Source organism: Erinaceus europaeus, chromosome 15 (assembly GCF_950295315.1).
Source record: "Erinaceus europaeus chromosome 15, mEriEur2.1, whole genome shotgun sequence".
Taxonomy (NCBI): domain Eukaryota; kingdom Metazoa; phylum Chordata; class Mammalia; order Eulipotyphla; family Erinaceidae; genus Erinaceus; species Erinaceus europaeus.
Window position 1 is genome coordinate 45622234 of NC_080176.1, and position 15048 is coordinate 45637281.

General features: G+C 38.5%; 1 protein-coding gene across 3 annotated transcripts in view; it reads left to right on the plus strand.

Moving 5' to 3' along the window:
• The first annotated feature begins 1225 nt into the window (after window positions 1-1225).
• DSG4 (desmoglein 4) overlaps window positions 1226-15048 on the plus strand; it is a 49540-nt gene continuing 35717 nt past the window's right edge. For 2 of the 3 annotated variants that reach the window (XM_060173670.1, XM_060173669.1), the window contains exon 1: window positions 1226-1490. In XM_060173670.1, coding sequence (XP_060029653.1) covers window positions 1443-1490 — 48 coding nt within the window. In that variant the 5' untranslated portion in view covers window positions 1226-1442. The remainder of the gene's footprint in view (window positions 1491-15048) is intronic. The other variant, XM_060173671.1, reaches the window with a different exon arrangement.

A 15048-nucleotide genomic window follows, 5' to 3' on the forward strand; every position in this document is an offset into this window, starting at 1 on the left:
CATAAATATATTAAACATATAATTCATTTCTCTTTCTTCTAGGGTACCAGGCCAGACCTCTAATTTCCCAGACTCCTCTTTAGGAGTCCATGAATGCTAAATGAAGGTTCTGAAGAACCCAAGAGCTACCTAGAATACATTCCATTATGAGAGACAGAGCCCTCTTATTTTTGAGGTGAAGCAGTGGAGTAGTGAATTCTCCCTTTTGAATTTCCCGATCAATACATTTTAATAATTAAAAACAATTTTAATTAAACCTCATCTTTGTGTTTGCTATTGCTACTTCCAGTCTATAATTGTTTTATTTATTTGTTTAGAGAGAGAGAGAGAGAATGAAAAGAACAGAGAAACCACAGCACTTCTCAGCTCTGGCATGATGCCAGGACTGTATCTATCGCTTCTGGAATCTGGAGAATGCACATAGGGGTACTAAGAGGCTGTGTTATCTCTCTAACCCCAGTTTACATTTGTTATGGGAATAACCATCTTCTAAATACATGCATACAAAGGAGAAGAAGTAAGTGGAAGTGATTTTCAGAAATGTCTAGGTGTTGCTCTGTTCTCTTTCCCTTAAATTGTTTTCCAATTTCAATTTCTTAATGAATTATTATGATGGTTTATAGGATATTAAACAGTTTAGCTGATGTTACATTGTACAGTTTTGAGTGAACATTCATAAATGTCAGAGTTAAAATATGGAGGCAAATATCCCTGTAAAAACATTGCTTCCTCATCTTAACTTTCTTAAAACATCTTTAGAACTGATGAGTATAGTTCAATTACAGAACTAGTGGAGGATGAAATGAAAATCATTAGTCTTGCTATTCTTGGTTTTCGCTACACCATACTTTAGAGCTAGTGCCTTTTCACACTGCCCTATGCTCACAGAATCATTCCATAAGGTTGGTTCTCGTGTGTGTGTGTGTGTGTGTGTGTGTGTGTGTGTGTGTGTGTGTGTGTGTGTGTGTGTGTGTGTTGTCAGTATATGTAATTTTACTTTTACAATGCTGGCAGTAGGAAGAAAGCTACTAATTTTATTCAGCATGATGATAGGTCCTAGCATTTTAATTATTTTTCATGTTGTGAGTAATTTATTATTCATAGGGTATCTTCCCTGTAAATCCTACCCTCACTCTGTAAGATTTTCTCTTTGGTGTCCAACAAAGGGTTTCATTGCAATAAGAATCAAGGTGTGTCTATGTTCTTACCCAGAGTCCAAACAATGCGAGCCTTCCAGACTCAGCCCAGGAGTTTGGGGTGGGGAAACAGAGTCATTATAGAACATCTTCATCCCTCTGCCCAGAGAACACAAGAGTTATCACCCATGCCTTCCTGAAGGGCATTTGGAAGTAGATCTTGCAGCAGAATTGAATTCCAGACCCAGAGGACTGGGACCAAAATCTAATTTCACTGGGATCTGTGAGCAAGAGAAACCTGGAAGAATGGACTGGCTCCCTTTCAGAAACATTTGCTTATTGATCATTTTAATGGTAAGTCGAATATAAATGTCTGGGAAGGATAATGCAACCCGAGGTTTTCTCTCCTTTCTCAGTTGTCAAACTTTCTAAAGGAGACATAAAATTTTTTAAACTCCTTACTGCAGAGATTAGCCTCTGTTGCACTAGAGAAATTTCTAGGTCTTGGGGGATCAGATTTCATAGAAAACCTTTTAAGAAAACAGCTGAATTAAACTTGAATAGCGTTATAAACATAATCTAGTTCATATTGAATCCAAGAGACATTCTAAAAGTTATAATCTTTTAGCTGTGCTTAGTTCAGACAGATTAGAATCAACATTTCCCAAGTAAGTGGGCTTAAAAAGTGTGCAGAAGTAAAGTTGATCAAGTTCTTTTAAAGTCATTTGCCTGTGAGTTTGTTTCAACATAGAGGCATGTTAGATATACCAAAACTCCATAGGAAAATTTTAAATCGTGCGTTGATCTTTTATGCTTATAAATAGCTGAAGAAAAAATAAAAAAACTCCATCAGATAGCCATTAAACATAGCCCACGTCCTGTGCTTTTAAAGAGGTAAGGCAACTAGATTCCCAGTTCCGCAGAGGACAAGAATCAAGGTCAATTCACCAAACTATTATTAATTCAGTTAGACTGTCTGCTTAACTACCAGTAAACTAGATTACATTCAATCAGGCTTAAGGTCAGAAAGGAGAATAATTCAAGTTGAACAGTTAAAATTAAGCAGAAAGATAAGAGAAACTCTGAAGAAATTGTATCTATTCCGAGGCAAATACTCTATCTAGTTGGCCATACCTCAGTCTCTGAGTTGTGGTGTCTGTAGTGGTGCTAAGACATAACTTAAGAAATGAATTTCGGGAGTCAGGCGCTAGCGCAGCGGTTTAAACACACATGGCGCAAAGCGCAAGGACCGGTATAAGGATCCTGGTTCGAGCCCCCGGTTCCCCACCTGCAGGGGAGTCACTTCACAGGCAGTGAAGCAGGTCTGCAGGTGTCTATCTTTCTCTCCCCCTCTCCGTTTTCTCCTCCTCTCTCCATTTCTCTCTGTCCTATCCAACAACGACAACATCAATAAAAACAATAATTACAACAATAAAAAATGAAAAAAAGAATTAAAAAAAAAAAAAGAAATGAATTTCACCCTCCACCTGTTGTCAGACAAGTGACATTGAACAGTCATTTCTAAAAGCAGAGAGCAGGGAGTCAGGCAGTAGTGTAGTGGGTTAAGCGCAGGTGGCACAAAGCGCAAGGACCGGCATAAGGATCCTGGTTTGAGCACTGGCTCCCCACCTGCAGGGGAATCACTTCACAAGCTGTGAAGCAGGTCTGCAGGTGTCTGTCTTTCTCTCCCCCTCTCCGTCTTCCCCTCCTCCCTCCATTTCTCTCTTCTGTCCTATCCAACAACAACATTAATAACCACAACAGTGTTAAACAACAAGGGCAACAAAAAAAAAGGAAAATAAATAAATGAATATTTAAAAAAAGAAAAGAAAAACGAACAAACAAAAAGGCAGAGAGCAACAAAGTCTGGGAGACATGGAAGCATATTTCGTCTAGCTGACCCAGCAGGTATTCTTCTTTTGGAGTTTGCTTTTCCAGATAACCTCCAAGATTACAGAAAAGCCCAATATTGACAAATGAAACGTCTTCAGACCTTGGAAGCAAATAGTGGTAGAACATCTCAGTGTCTGAGTTTGAGAGACGGATGATTAAAGAAGACCATTTATAAAAAAAAAAAAAAGTATTTATATACTGAAAAATTCCAGTTATAAATGCAACTCCAGTTTATGTTACTAAAGAAAAAGAATTGATCCTAGCTAGATTATTAATAGAAACCAAGCATCATCAGTAGAAATCTCACAGTACATTTCTCTTTTGGATCTCCACATGCTTTGACTCAGATAAAACCTGAGTTTGCTGTAAGGATAACCGATTGAGTCAAGATTTTAGAAACAGCTTTTGAACCTGAAATATTGCCCCCTTATTACTCTCTGCATAAACATGTTTTATGGTAGTATTATTTAATTGAAGCCTTAATTTTTGCTCTCCTGGATCTTGAGAGAGTAGTGCATTTCAGATTCTCAGAATCCTTTATTTGGTGGATTACTGGCTTTCAAATGTTTAGTGTTTTAAAGAGTTAATATATCCCCTCTCCTCACTGACCTTAAGTATTTGTGTTTTACTGCTTTTGGTAGTCATACTAGACAAAGCTCCTTTTTAATCTATCTATTGGATCCCTTGTGGTAAAGAGGAAAGTCTTGTAGCATGTTTCAAGACTAAAAAAAGTGTTTAAGGAGAATCATTACATTATAGATATTATAGAAAACAGACATGTGTATTTGTCTTTTATTTTCTGCACATGAACTCTAGCCCCTTTTTCATTAACTAAATCAAAGACTTGAGCGCATCACTATAGTTTACAGTAAAAAGGGTGTAGTAGCCTCTAAAGGACTTCAAGATACTTTGTGTCGTCTAAACCACAGAGTACTTTAAACAAGATTTTAACTTACCCAATAAAAAGAAACCCCAGGGGCAGGCGGTGGGGCACCTGGGTAAGTGCACACTGTGTGCAAGAACAGGGGTTCAAGCCCCTGCCCCTCCCCCTGCAGGGAGAAAGTTTCACAAGTGGGGAAGTACGGCTACAGGTAGGTCTCTCTGATTCTTTCCCTCCCTATCTGCCCCTCTTTTCTCAATTTCTCTCTGTATTTATCCAATAATGAATTGACTAGCTAATTAATTCTGTTAGAAAAAAAACTATAAAAAATTACCAGTAAAAGAAAAGTTTCCAATGGTCTTTTAAGTCCTCCTGCATTTTCTTCCTAAGTACCTTTGCGATGTTCTTCCCTGAAATGGATTGGGGTGTGAAATACAGTCAACGCAGAAACTGAGGTACAGAAGCCCCATGGTTGTGTCATACCTTCCCTTTGAAATGGGGCTTCTTAATTATATCCAAGGTACCCAACTTCTTAGGGCCTCACTGTGCCATGTGTGAGCTACTGTCATTCACATGCCATCACTGGCTTTCTTTCAATTCAAAAACTCTGAGAGTCTATAAAACATCTTTACTAAATGGAGTGGACATTCATATCTGACACCCAAACGTTATTTTCACAATGTTGGTTGAAGTAGCTAAAGATTTATTTAGGGTTACAGGTTGTCTAAGTTTTACCAGCGAGGAACCACATATAGGAGAATAGCTATTAACTATGAGAGGCCTATATTTCATTTAATTGATAAGATCATGAAAATAACCATGTAATTTTTTTTCATATAAGAATTTTTGTGCTGGCTGGGGAGACAGCATTATGTTGCGCAAAGAGCCTTTCATTCCTGAGGCTTTGAGGTACTAGGGTCAAGTACAGTCTCCAGCACCACCCTAAGGAAAAAAAAATCGTGTACCTTTGGCAATCTTTGGTGTTACATATGAGATGTAAACACTTTAATTAAATATTCCAATTCTTGAAAAGTAAAAATGCAGATGGCCAGGAGCAGGGTAGCAGCACGCCAGGTTGAGTGCGCATGTTCCTATGCCTAAGGAACTGAGTCTGAGCCTCTGCTCCAGCCCCCCCTCCCATGAGGGGAAGCTTCAAGAGCAGGCAAACAGGTCTGCAGGTGTTACTCTTTCTCTCTTCCTCTCAGCTCCTCTTCTGGTCTCGATTTCTCTCTGTCTTATCAAATAAAAATAGAAAGAACAAAAAGGAAAAAACGGCTTCTGGGACCAGTGTATTTATAGGGTTGTCACTGAGACCCAGAGATAACACTGGAGGCAAGGAAGAAAAGAAGGAGGGGGAGGAGGAGGAGGAAGAGGACAAGGGGAAGGTAGATGACCAAGAAGATAGACTTCATCTCACTTTAAGTTGACAACAGGACTCAAAATTTAAAAACTCATTAAAATTAGCCTAATTACATGCCAACTTAATTCTCACATAAAACAAGATGGTTCCTTTAAAAAACTTGCCTATTTGTTGTTTATTTATTTACTTATTTGTGTGTTTGTAGATAGATGCTGAGAGACAGAAAGTGAAAAAAGCTCACAGCACCAAAGCTTCCTTTCATATGGTGGGGGCTGGGCTTAAATTTGGGTGTTGCTCTTGGCAAAGTAGCACACCGTCCAAGTGAACTATGTCCCAGCTCCAAAACAAAGTGATTCTTAAATTTGGAACAATTCATTTGTTTATTTTAATTAGTGAGATACAGTGAGAGAAGGCACTGCTTAGTTCTGGCATATGGCGGTGTTGGGTGTTGGGGATTGAATCTGGGGCTACAGAGCCTCAAACATGAAAGTCTTTTGTCTAACAGTTGTCTCCCCAGCAAATGTATGTATATATATATATATATATATATATATATATATATATATATATATCTTTTCAGGCAATTTTCTAAAACTATAGTCTCATGGAGACAAAATTATATCATGTATCTTTTTAGTTCTCCTAAAGAGAAAGCCCAGAATAATATTAAATAATATTAAATAATTTCAGTATGACTACTGATGTTCTTATAGTACTATAGGCTATGTGGAAACAAACCTCATAGCTACTATTTGTTGTTGCTGCTATTGTTATAGTGACTAAGGAACTAAATGATACATTTAAAAACAAAATTAAAAGAGGGGAGTGGGAGGTGTCACACCTGGTTGAACACATTAAATTGTAACACACAAGGACCCAGGCTTAAACCCCTGGTCCCCACCCGCAGGAGGAAAGCTTTACAAGTGGTGAAGCAGTGTCTCTCTGTCTCTCTCCCTTTCTATAACCCCTACCTTCTCGATTTCTGGCAGTCTCTAAAAAGAGTATAATTTTGCCTAAATTTCTTGGAAAGACTATGGTGAGCTAAAAATTTTTTTTAAAGTGATTTTTATTCCCAAGAGATATCTAATATTAAAACCCTAAAATGACCTACAGCTAATACCATCTTTTTTTTTTTTCAACAATACCTGCCTACCAAGCTGGTACATAACTCTCCTGGATACTGTGCTTGATTTGCAAGTAGCTCAAATTCAAACCTGGCCTTGCATTGCATCAGGGAAGTTTCAGTGCTGCCCTATATCTCCTCACCCCCACTTCTCTCTGCTTCAGTCTTCCTATCTGGAAATTGAAACACTGAAGCCATGGCAATGAAAGACAAATCCTGCTTGTACTTGACAAAGTTATGATATACATATAAGTGGACTACGACTCAGCTATTAAAAATAATGAATTCGCCTTCTTCATCTCATCTTGGATGAAGTTAAGTGAGATCAGCCAGAAAGAGAAGGATGAGTGAGTTGAGTGGTTGTGCACCTAGTTGAGCACATGTTACAATATGAAAGGACTGGGTTTAAGCCCCCAACCCCCAGCTGCAAGAGGAAAGCTTCACAGGTGGTGAAGCAGTGCAGCAGGTCTCTCTCCATCTCTGTCTCCTTCTTCTTGATTTCTGGCTGTCTCTGTCAAATAAAAATGAGTTTTAAAAATTAAAGGAAAAGAAGAGTGAATGTGGGATGACTACAGTCATAGAAGTTGAGAAATAAGAACAGAAGGGGGACAAAACAAAGCAGAAGTTAGACTGTGTTTGGTGTATTGCACCAAAATAAAGGACTCAGGCAGGAGGGGGTTCAGGTCCTGGAGCATGATGGTGGAGGAGAACCTAGGCAGGGGGTTAGAGTGTCATACAGAGAAATTTTACACATGTACCAACAATTGTATTTACTATTGACTATAAACCATTAACCCCCATAAAAAAGAATTTTCACTATTTATATATAGTTATAACTATTATAGTTTTACATAACTACTAATTAAAATCAATAATATTTCAAAAATCTGTATGATTACAGGATAAAAATTCTCTCAAATATATTTCATGGATCTTGAAATCCATGGTACTTCCTTAGCACACACATCCACCTCCTTTCTTTTTTTTCAAGTTGTATTTCTCATTTCTAGAAAACTTCTCGGTTCTAAATACAACCTTCTGATTAGTCTATTGTTCTTAAGAATCTAGGAAGAGTTTCTCAAGGAACTCTTCCTTCTCATTCCCATGGGGGATCAGAATAGGAATTCCTCACTTAACAGGAGCTCTGATGACAGGGTTTGTAAAAGGAATGTCTGTAGTGAAACTTCTAGGCATTGCTTTCATGAGAAATATCTGGCCTTCCTTTCTACACAGAAAATTACACAGCTCACAGACTAAAATGGCACTACTTGATATACCTGCAATTATCAACAAAAGTGGTGTAATTAGGCTTGAACTTGGCATTGCTAGCATTTCCCTCTGAGGAACACAAGTGCTTTAATTCAATTGCTTTTATATCAGTGTTATTCTGGAAAAGGCTGCTTATTAATAAGTTGGTGCTAGGTGTGCAAAGAACTGTGAAAACTGGCATCAAAAAGGTAAGTCCTAGAGATGAAAAATGGCTTTGTTCAGTAGTGACTACTTTAAAAAGAGTATGTCAGAGATAATGTGTACTATAACATTGTAAGTTCATTTAAAGAACATTGTAAGTTCATTTAAAGAACATGTAAGTTCATTTAAAGAACTGGGTTCTACCGACCAGACATAAAATCATTCTAGTCTCTCTTTCTAAAAATTAACTAAAGAAAGAAACAAAGAAACAAAGAAAAACTTGAAATATTGAAAAAAAAACTAGGACCAGAAAAACTTCCATTTGCAAAAGTGATGTAGTTGTAGAAGAATGGATACCCTAATAACCCCCCTAGAACGTCTACACTGTGACATCAGGAACCCTAGTACCCCCCCTAGAATGTCTACACTGTAACATCAGGACTTATCTTTCAAACAAAAGCATTATGTGTCTGTCATAGCATCTCAGCACTGAACATGTTGAAATAATGGATTAACTTCACTTCTAATTTACAGTTCTTACCAAGTCACTTCACACTATTTTCCAACTGAATGCTAATAAGCAATTTGTGGTTGAGAGAGCTTCAAAGTGAGCTTGAAGGTGTAAACTTGAGACAAGAAAGGAGCTGACTCTCTTGAGATTTCCTTTGTTGGTGTATTCCCATTTCATCACCTATGCTAGCAAAAAGTTTCTAGTTAACAGGATTATCTCATATACAGAACCCTCGAAAAGACTTTTAAAAAGTAAATTGACATTTATTCCATAAATAAAGACATATCCGGGTTATAAGTGATCTAGAAGTGTACTATAATTGGTACAAATGGAACTTGAACCCAATACTACATGTCTAAAATTTGGTCCATTGTTCCAGAAATTAACTCCTTTCCTTTCTGGATCAATGTCTTATCCTATGTATGTTTCCTTTCCAATATCTGCAGCATTCAAATATTTTTTCCCAACATTTTTCTTCATTACCTGTTTTCCTCCCACTTTTAAGGTGACCTTTTTTCTGGGAAGGTATTTTATCTCTAGCTACATCATAGTCTCGAAGGATTGTAAACATATATGTCAGCTTCTCATGTCCTTTTAGATTGCCGGAAAGAGAGAGTTCTAATCAAGTTACTTTAGTTAAGGTAGTTCATTCTAAGGAAACCAAAGAAAACAGAAGATAGGAAACTCTCCAACAAGTTCATAAAATCTGTGATACATTCCTGAATCTCCCTGGGATTTTCGTTTCCCAGACTATAGATGCTTCTACATTCCTTTTTTTTTTTTTTGAGAGCCCCACCATTATGGTAATTGGTCCAGTCATCTCCATTCACTGTGTGCGATATCTTTCAGCCAGACTTTCAGACCAAACCTCATAGATGGATGATGCCTGACCTATATATAGGATCTAAGAGACAGCTGTCAAGCAAAAAAAAATTTGTAATTATACAGCAGCCCATTAACATGTTCACAGCCTATTTGAGGTTCATGCAATTATCCTACTGCATTCAGTGTAGGATGATGTCACTTCATGTTTCTTATAAAACAACTATTCTCAGGTGTTTTCTGCAAATTGTGAAGTGCCTTGATGGGTTCCTGATTTCCTAAGGCCTGAGAAGAAAGCTTTTAAGTTTCTTGTCTGTAAGATTCTGTGAGAACTAGGGTGTTATCATTGCAAAAGAGGGGCCACAGGACTTTGGTGGTGGTTGCATTGTGAAACTATGCCCTGTGATCTTCTAATCTTGTAAACCATTAGTAAGCCACTAATAAAAACAGAAAATATCTTCAAGTTTCTTTATAGGTAGCTACATATAAAGAAAAGATTTGGAGGACTTGAGGACTTACTGTTACTCTCATCAGTAGGACCACCAGAGCAGGAACACTAGAAAGGTACCAGAAGGCTCATGATATAAATTATGCTAGAGGGAGTTGGATGGTAGGTAGCATAGCAGGTTAACAGCACGTGGTGCGAAGCACAAGTACCAGCATAAGGATCCTGGTTCGAGCTCCAGCTCTAGCTCCCCACCTGCAGGGGAGTCACTTCACAAGCAGTGAAGCAGGTATCTATCTTTCTATCCCCTTCTGTCTTCCCCTCCTCTCTCCATTTCTTTCTGTCCTATCCAACAATGATGACATCAATAACAATAATAACTACAACAACAATAAAACAACAAGGGCAACAAAAGTGAAAATAAATTTGAAAAAACTGAAAAAAATTAAAATAAATAAATTATGCTAGAGAAGAACCCTAAAATCTGACACTGCAACTGCTGCAGTTAAAACAAAGAGAAAAGCTTCTTTTTTCTTTTTTTTTTTTAGAGAGAAATGGAGAGAGGAGGGGAATACAGAGAGGGGGAGAGAAAGACAGACACCTGCATACCTGCTTCACCACCTGTGAAGCCACTCCCCTACAGGTGGGGAGCCTGGGGCTCAAACTGTGATGCTTACACAGATCCTTGCGCTTTGTGCCACATGTGCTTAACCCACTGCGCTACAGCCTGACTCCCAAGAAAAGCTTATTCTTAAGGATTCTTTCTTTGTAAGTATTTTATTTTATTGAGAGAGAGGTAGAGATGAAGATGCAGAGGAAAAGATACAGAAAGACTAGAGCCCTTCTCAGCTCTTGTTAATGGTGCTGCTGAGGATTGAGCCTGGAACCTTGGAGCCTCAGGCATGAAAGTCTTTTGCATACCCATTATGCTGTCTCTCCAGCCACTCCTAAAGGATTCTTAAGAATGTAAAAAGATAGAATGAAAAGCTTACTCTCAAGGGCTACCTTGGACTGTCTCTACTGAGTTGGCTCTTAGAAAAAAATAAGAGCAAGGCAAAATAAAATCACAATACTCCCTTTATCCCTTTAAACTGAGGACAAACCGGGTTAATGTGGCTTATTTTAATTTTTTAATGATTGACTTTTTTATATAACTACATTTTTTTGTGCTAAGATACAAAAGAAATTACTGATCTTTCCCCCCTATAAATGTACACTAGTTGTTCCTAGCAACTTCATATTTTTCATCCTGTTTAAATTATAATTTGACTTAAAGAGAGACTGAGGGATTTGTCCAATGTCACACACATAGCTGGTAAACTGAATCAAGAAACATATTTAAGCCACCTGCAGGGGGAAAGCTTCACAAGTGGTAGAGTAGGGCTGCAGGTGTCTCTCTGTCTCTCTCCAACTCTATCTCCCTCTCCTCTCTCAATTTTTCTGACTATCCAATAATTAATAAAATTCAAAAAGATAAAAAAGAAACGTATTTAACTCTTCTCCCTTCAAGTCCAAAGTATTTGTTCTTAAATCCCATTGTTTTTTCTAGTGCTAATCTATAATTTAAAACAACATGTATACGAGATATTAATTGAATATATAGATGATATAAATACACGCTGAAATGCAAATTCCATGACTTAGAATTTATACTGCAGCTGAGAAAGTAGCCCAACTGGTAGAGCACAGGACTTGTATGCCTTTGGTTCCAGGCTCATCTCTGGTGCATCATGTACTAGAGTGTTGGTCTGGCTTGTTTCTCTCTCTCGCTCTCTCTTTCTCTCTCTCTCTCTCTCTCCTCTCTCTCTGTCTGTCTCATGTGAAACTCTCTTTAATAAGCAATAAATTAAAAAAATAGTTTAGACCAAAGAGATACACACTGATTTAAGGAACTTGATAGCATTTCCATTGCTGCTATGACAACAGTCTTCAGCTGGAGCCCAGTGTTCTTGAGATGCAGGTTTCCCCTGTTATCTGAAAATAGAGTATTTCTTTCTTTTTTTTAATTTTCCCTTTTGTTGCCCCTTTTTTATTGTTGTTGTTATTGATGTCATCATTGTTGGATAGGACAGAGAGAAATGGAGAGAAGAAGGGAAGACAGAGAGGGGAAAAGAGAGACACCTGCAGACCTGCTTCACTGCCTGTGAGATGACTTCCCTGCAGGTGGGGAGCCGGGGGCTCGAACTAGGATCCTTACGGCTGGTCCTTGCGCTTCGTGCCATGTGCTCTTAAACCACCGCTGCACTACCACCCGACTCCCCAAATAGAGCATTTCTATTTGTTATTATTTGGTAAGTGATTTGGGGAGTTTATGAAAGCTTAAAATTTTTCTATATAAGTTATAGTAACAGTAATTGAAATCATACAATGTACAGAAATAGTCTCTCTGAGGAGCCCAGCGGTAGCACAGTGAGTTAAGTGCACATGGCACAAAGCACTAGTATAATGGGTTAGAGCCCCCAGCTCCCCACCTGCAGGGGGTTCTCTTCACAAAGCAGGTCGGCAAGTGTCTGTCTTTCTCTCCCACTCTCTGTCTTCCTCTTCTCTCTCATTTTCTCTCTGTCCAACAACAATAATAACAAGGGCAACAAAATGAGAAAAATGGCCTCCAGGAGCAGTGGATTCCTAGTGCAGGCACTGAGCCCCAGAAATAACCCTGGAGGCAAAAAAAAAAAAAGGAAGAGTCTCCCAAATCAAACAAAAATATTCTGAATGTGCTGTTTTAAAATGCTAGGTGAACTTGTACGTGAGCACTTCAGAGAGGACAAGTACAGAGACACTTTGAGGGGAATCTTTTCCAGATCTGGATAATTTTACTAATAATTAATAATGCTTCATTTGAGTGAATTAAGTGAATTATGGAGAACTATTATGTTCTGTTACAAATCTCTAATTTGATTTTCATCCTTTTAAACTCAGCTATCATTCTAAATTGTCACCCATACTCTCTCTTCCACCCCCCTCTTACTCCATCCCACCTCACGCAGAACACGCACACCTGCAAACGCTGCTCTGGCCCACTCCACCTGCCCCGGGTTTTCTGTGGTCTCTCAGTTCATTGACACTTCCTGACACTACTCTGCTCCCTGACTCATGGAAGTTCATAAGTATACTCAGTCACCTCCCTGAATCTCTACTATCTTCTTTTTATTTATTTATGTATTTATGTATGTACTTATTTATTTATTTATTTTTGTATTACCTTTATTTTATTTATTGGATGGGGGCAGCCAGAAATCAAGAGGGTAGGGGGAGCTAGAGAAAGAGAGAAACAGAGAGATACTTGCAACCTTGCTTCACCACTCCTGAAGCATTCCCCCTGCAGGTGGAGACTAGGGACTCAAACCCCAATCCTAACACACTGTAACATGTGTACACCACCACCTGGCCCACCCACTGTCTTCTTTAACAATCCTTAACACTGAAGAAGCCTTCACATTCTTTACATACTCCCAGGGTACCAAGTTCTTCTAGAGAAAGTACATAACAGACTGCAGGGTCACTTCCTTGATTTCTAATCCCCATTGGCCCTCAAGCTCTTTCTTCATCAACTATACAATAATCTTTTACTCTTTACTCTGATTTGAACTTTCTAGATTTATGTTTTCCCTGCTCTCTAACTCAAGATTTATCACGGGACCTACCACACTTCACTGATTCATGGCATTGGTTGTCTGCTGTCACTGACTCTTTCACGGGTTGCTTGGCAGTCTCCTCTAGCCTCTCCCCATTCCTGCTGACTTCAGCTTCATAAAGCTTTGTGATAGACCTCTGCAGTTTTTCTTCAACGAAGACTCAACATGGTTTTCTGTCTTCATTATACTCTTTTGACCCTTTATTTCAGAGGAAGCAATAGCCTTTCTCATTATCAGGTCTTTTTTATTTGCATTTTTAGGTAGAAACAGAGAGGCAGAATGAGTAAGAGAGAGAGAGAAACCACAGCACTGAAGCTTCCTTCAGAGTGGTGGGGGTCAGGCTTAAACATGGGTGCCACACATAGCAGAGCAGTGCTTTGATAAGTGAGCTATTTTGTCAGCCCTGCCTGCATTAATTCTGTCATCCATATTATCTCTGAATCACAACCTTTTTCCCCCTTCTCTTCCTGCTTTTGACTTTTCCCTTTCTATTGTTCTTTTTCTATAAACTGCTATCCCTGTACCTATAGACTAAATACTTTGTCAACCTAAAATATATGTCTTGGTCTAATTAATTTCTCAAACTTCAGTTTATTTCTTACATTTATTTTGTTTCCTGCTTTGATGGAAATGTAATCTAAAATTGCTGTTTTCACTCTCTCAATCCATTCCTTGACTCCTATAATTTGGCTTAAGCTATTGGCAAAAGTTATCAATGACTATCTGCTTTAAGATCACATAATGTACCAAAGAAATGAAAGACTTGTATACCGAAAACTATGAGTCACTACTCAAGGAAATAGAAAATGATACCAACAAATAGAAAGACATCCCATGCTCATGGATTGGAAGAATTAATATCATCAAAATGAATATTCTCCCCAGAGCCATATACAAATTTAATGTGATACCCATCAAAGTTTGACCAAGCTTCTTTAAGAGGATAGAACAAAAACTACAATCATTTATCTAGAATGAGAAAACACCTAGAATCACCAAAACAGTCTTGAAGAAAAGAAACAGAAATGAAAGCATCACACTCCTAAACCTCAAACTATATCATAAGGCCATCATCATCAAAACAGCCTGATACTGGAACAAAAATAGGCACACAGACCAATGGAACAGAATTGGAAGCCCAGAACTAAACCCCAACACCTATGGACATCTAATGTTTGATAAAAGGGCCAAAAATATTAAATAAGAAGAAGGAGGAGGCTCTCGTCAATAAGTGGTGCTGGGAAAACTGGGTTGAAACATGCAGAAGAATGAAACTAAACCACCTTATCTCACCAGAAACAAAAATCAACTCCAAATGGATAAAGGACCTGGATGTTAGACCAGAAACTATCAAATACTTAGAGGAAAATATTTGTGGAACATTTTCCTGCCTAAACCTCAAGGACAGCTTTGAGGATACAAACCCAATTGCAAGGAAGAATAAAACAGAAACAAACCTATGGGATTACATCAAATTGAATAGCTTCTTCTTCTAGCATTTGCCCTTCTTCCGTAGCCAGTCAACAGCGTAAGGTTGAGCCTGATGTCTGCTTGTTGCTGGCTTTGAAAGTGACTGGGATCCATGTGGGTTCAGTCGGCTAGGAAGGATCGTCAGTTTCCCCAATAAATGGGTACTCACGGGATGCACCACGAGAAGGTCGATCCAATGCATCTGCACAGCCAAAGAAACTACCACACAAACAAAGAGACCCCTCACAGAATGGGAGATCTTCACATGCCATACATCAGACAAGATCCCATAACGTGGGCTGAAGAGATAGCACAATGTTTATGCAAAAAGACTTTCATGCCTGAGGCTCTAAAGTCCCAGGT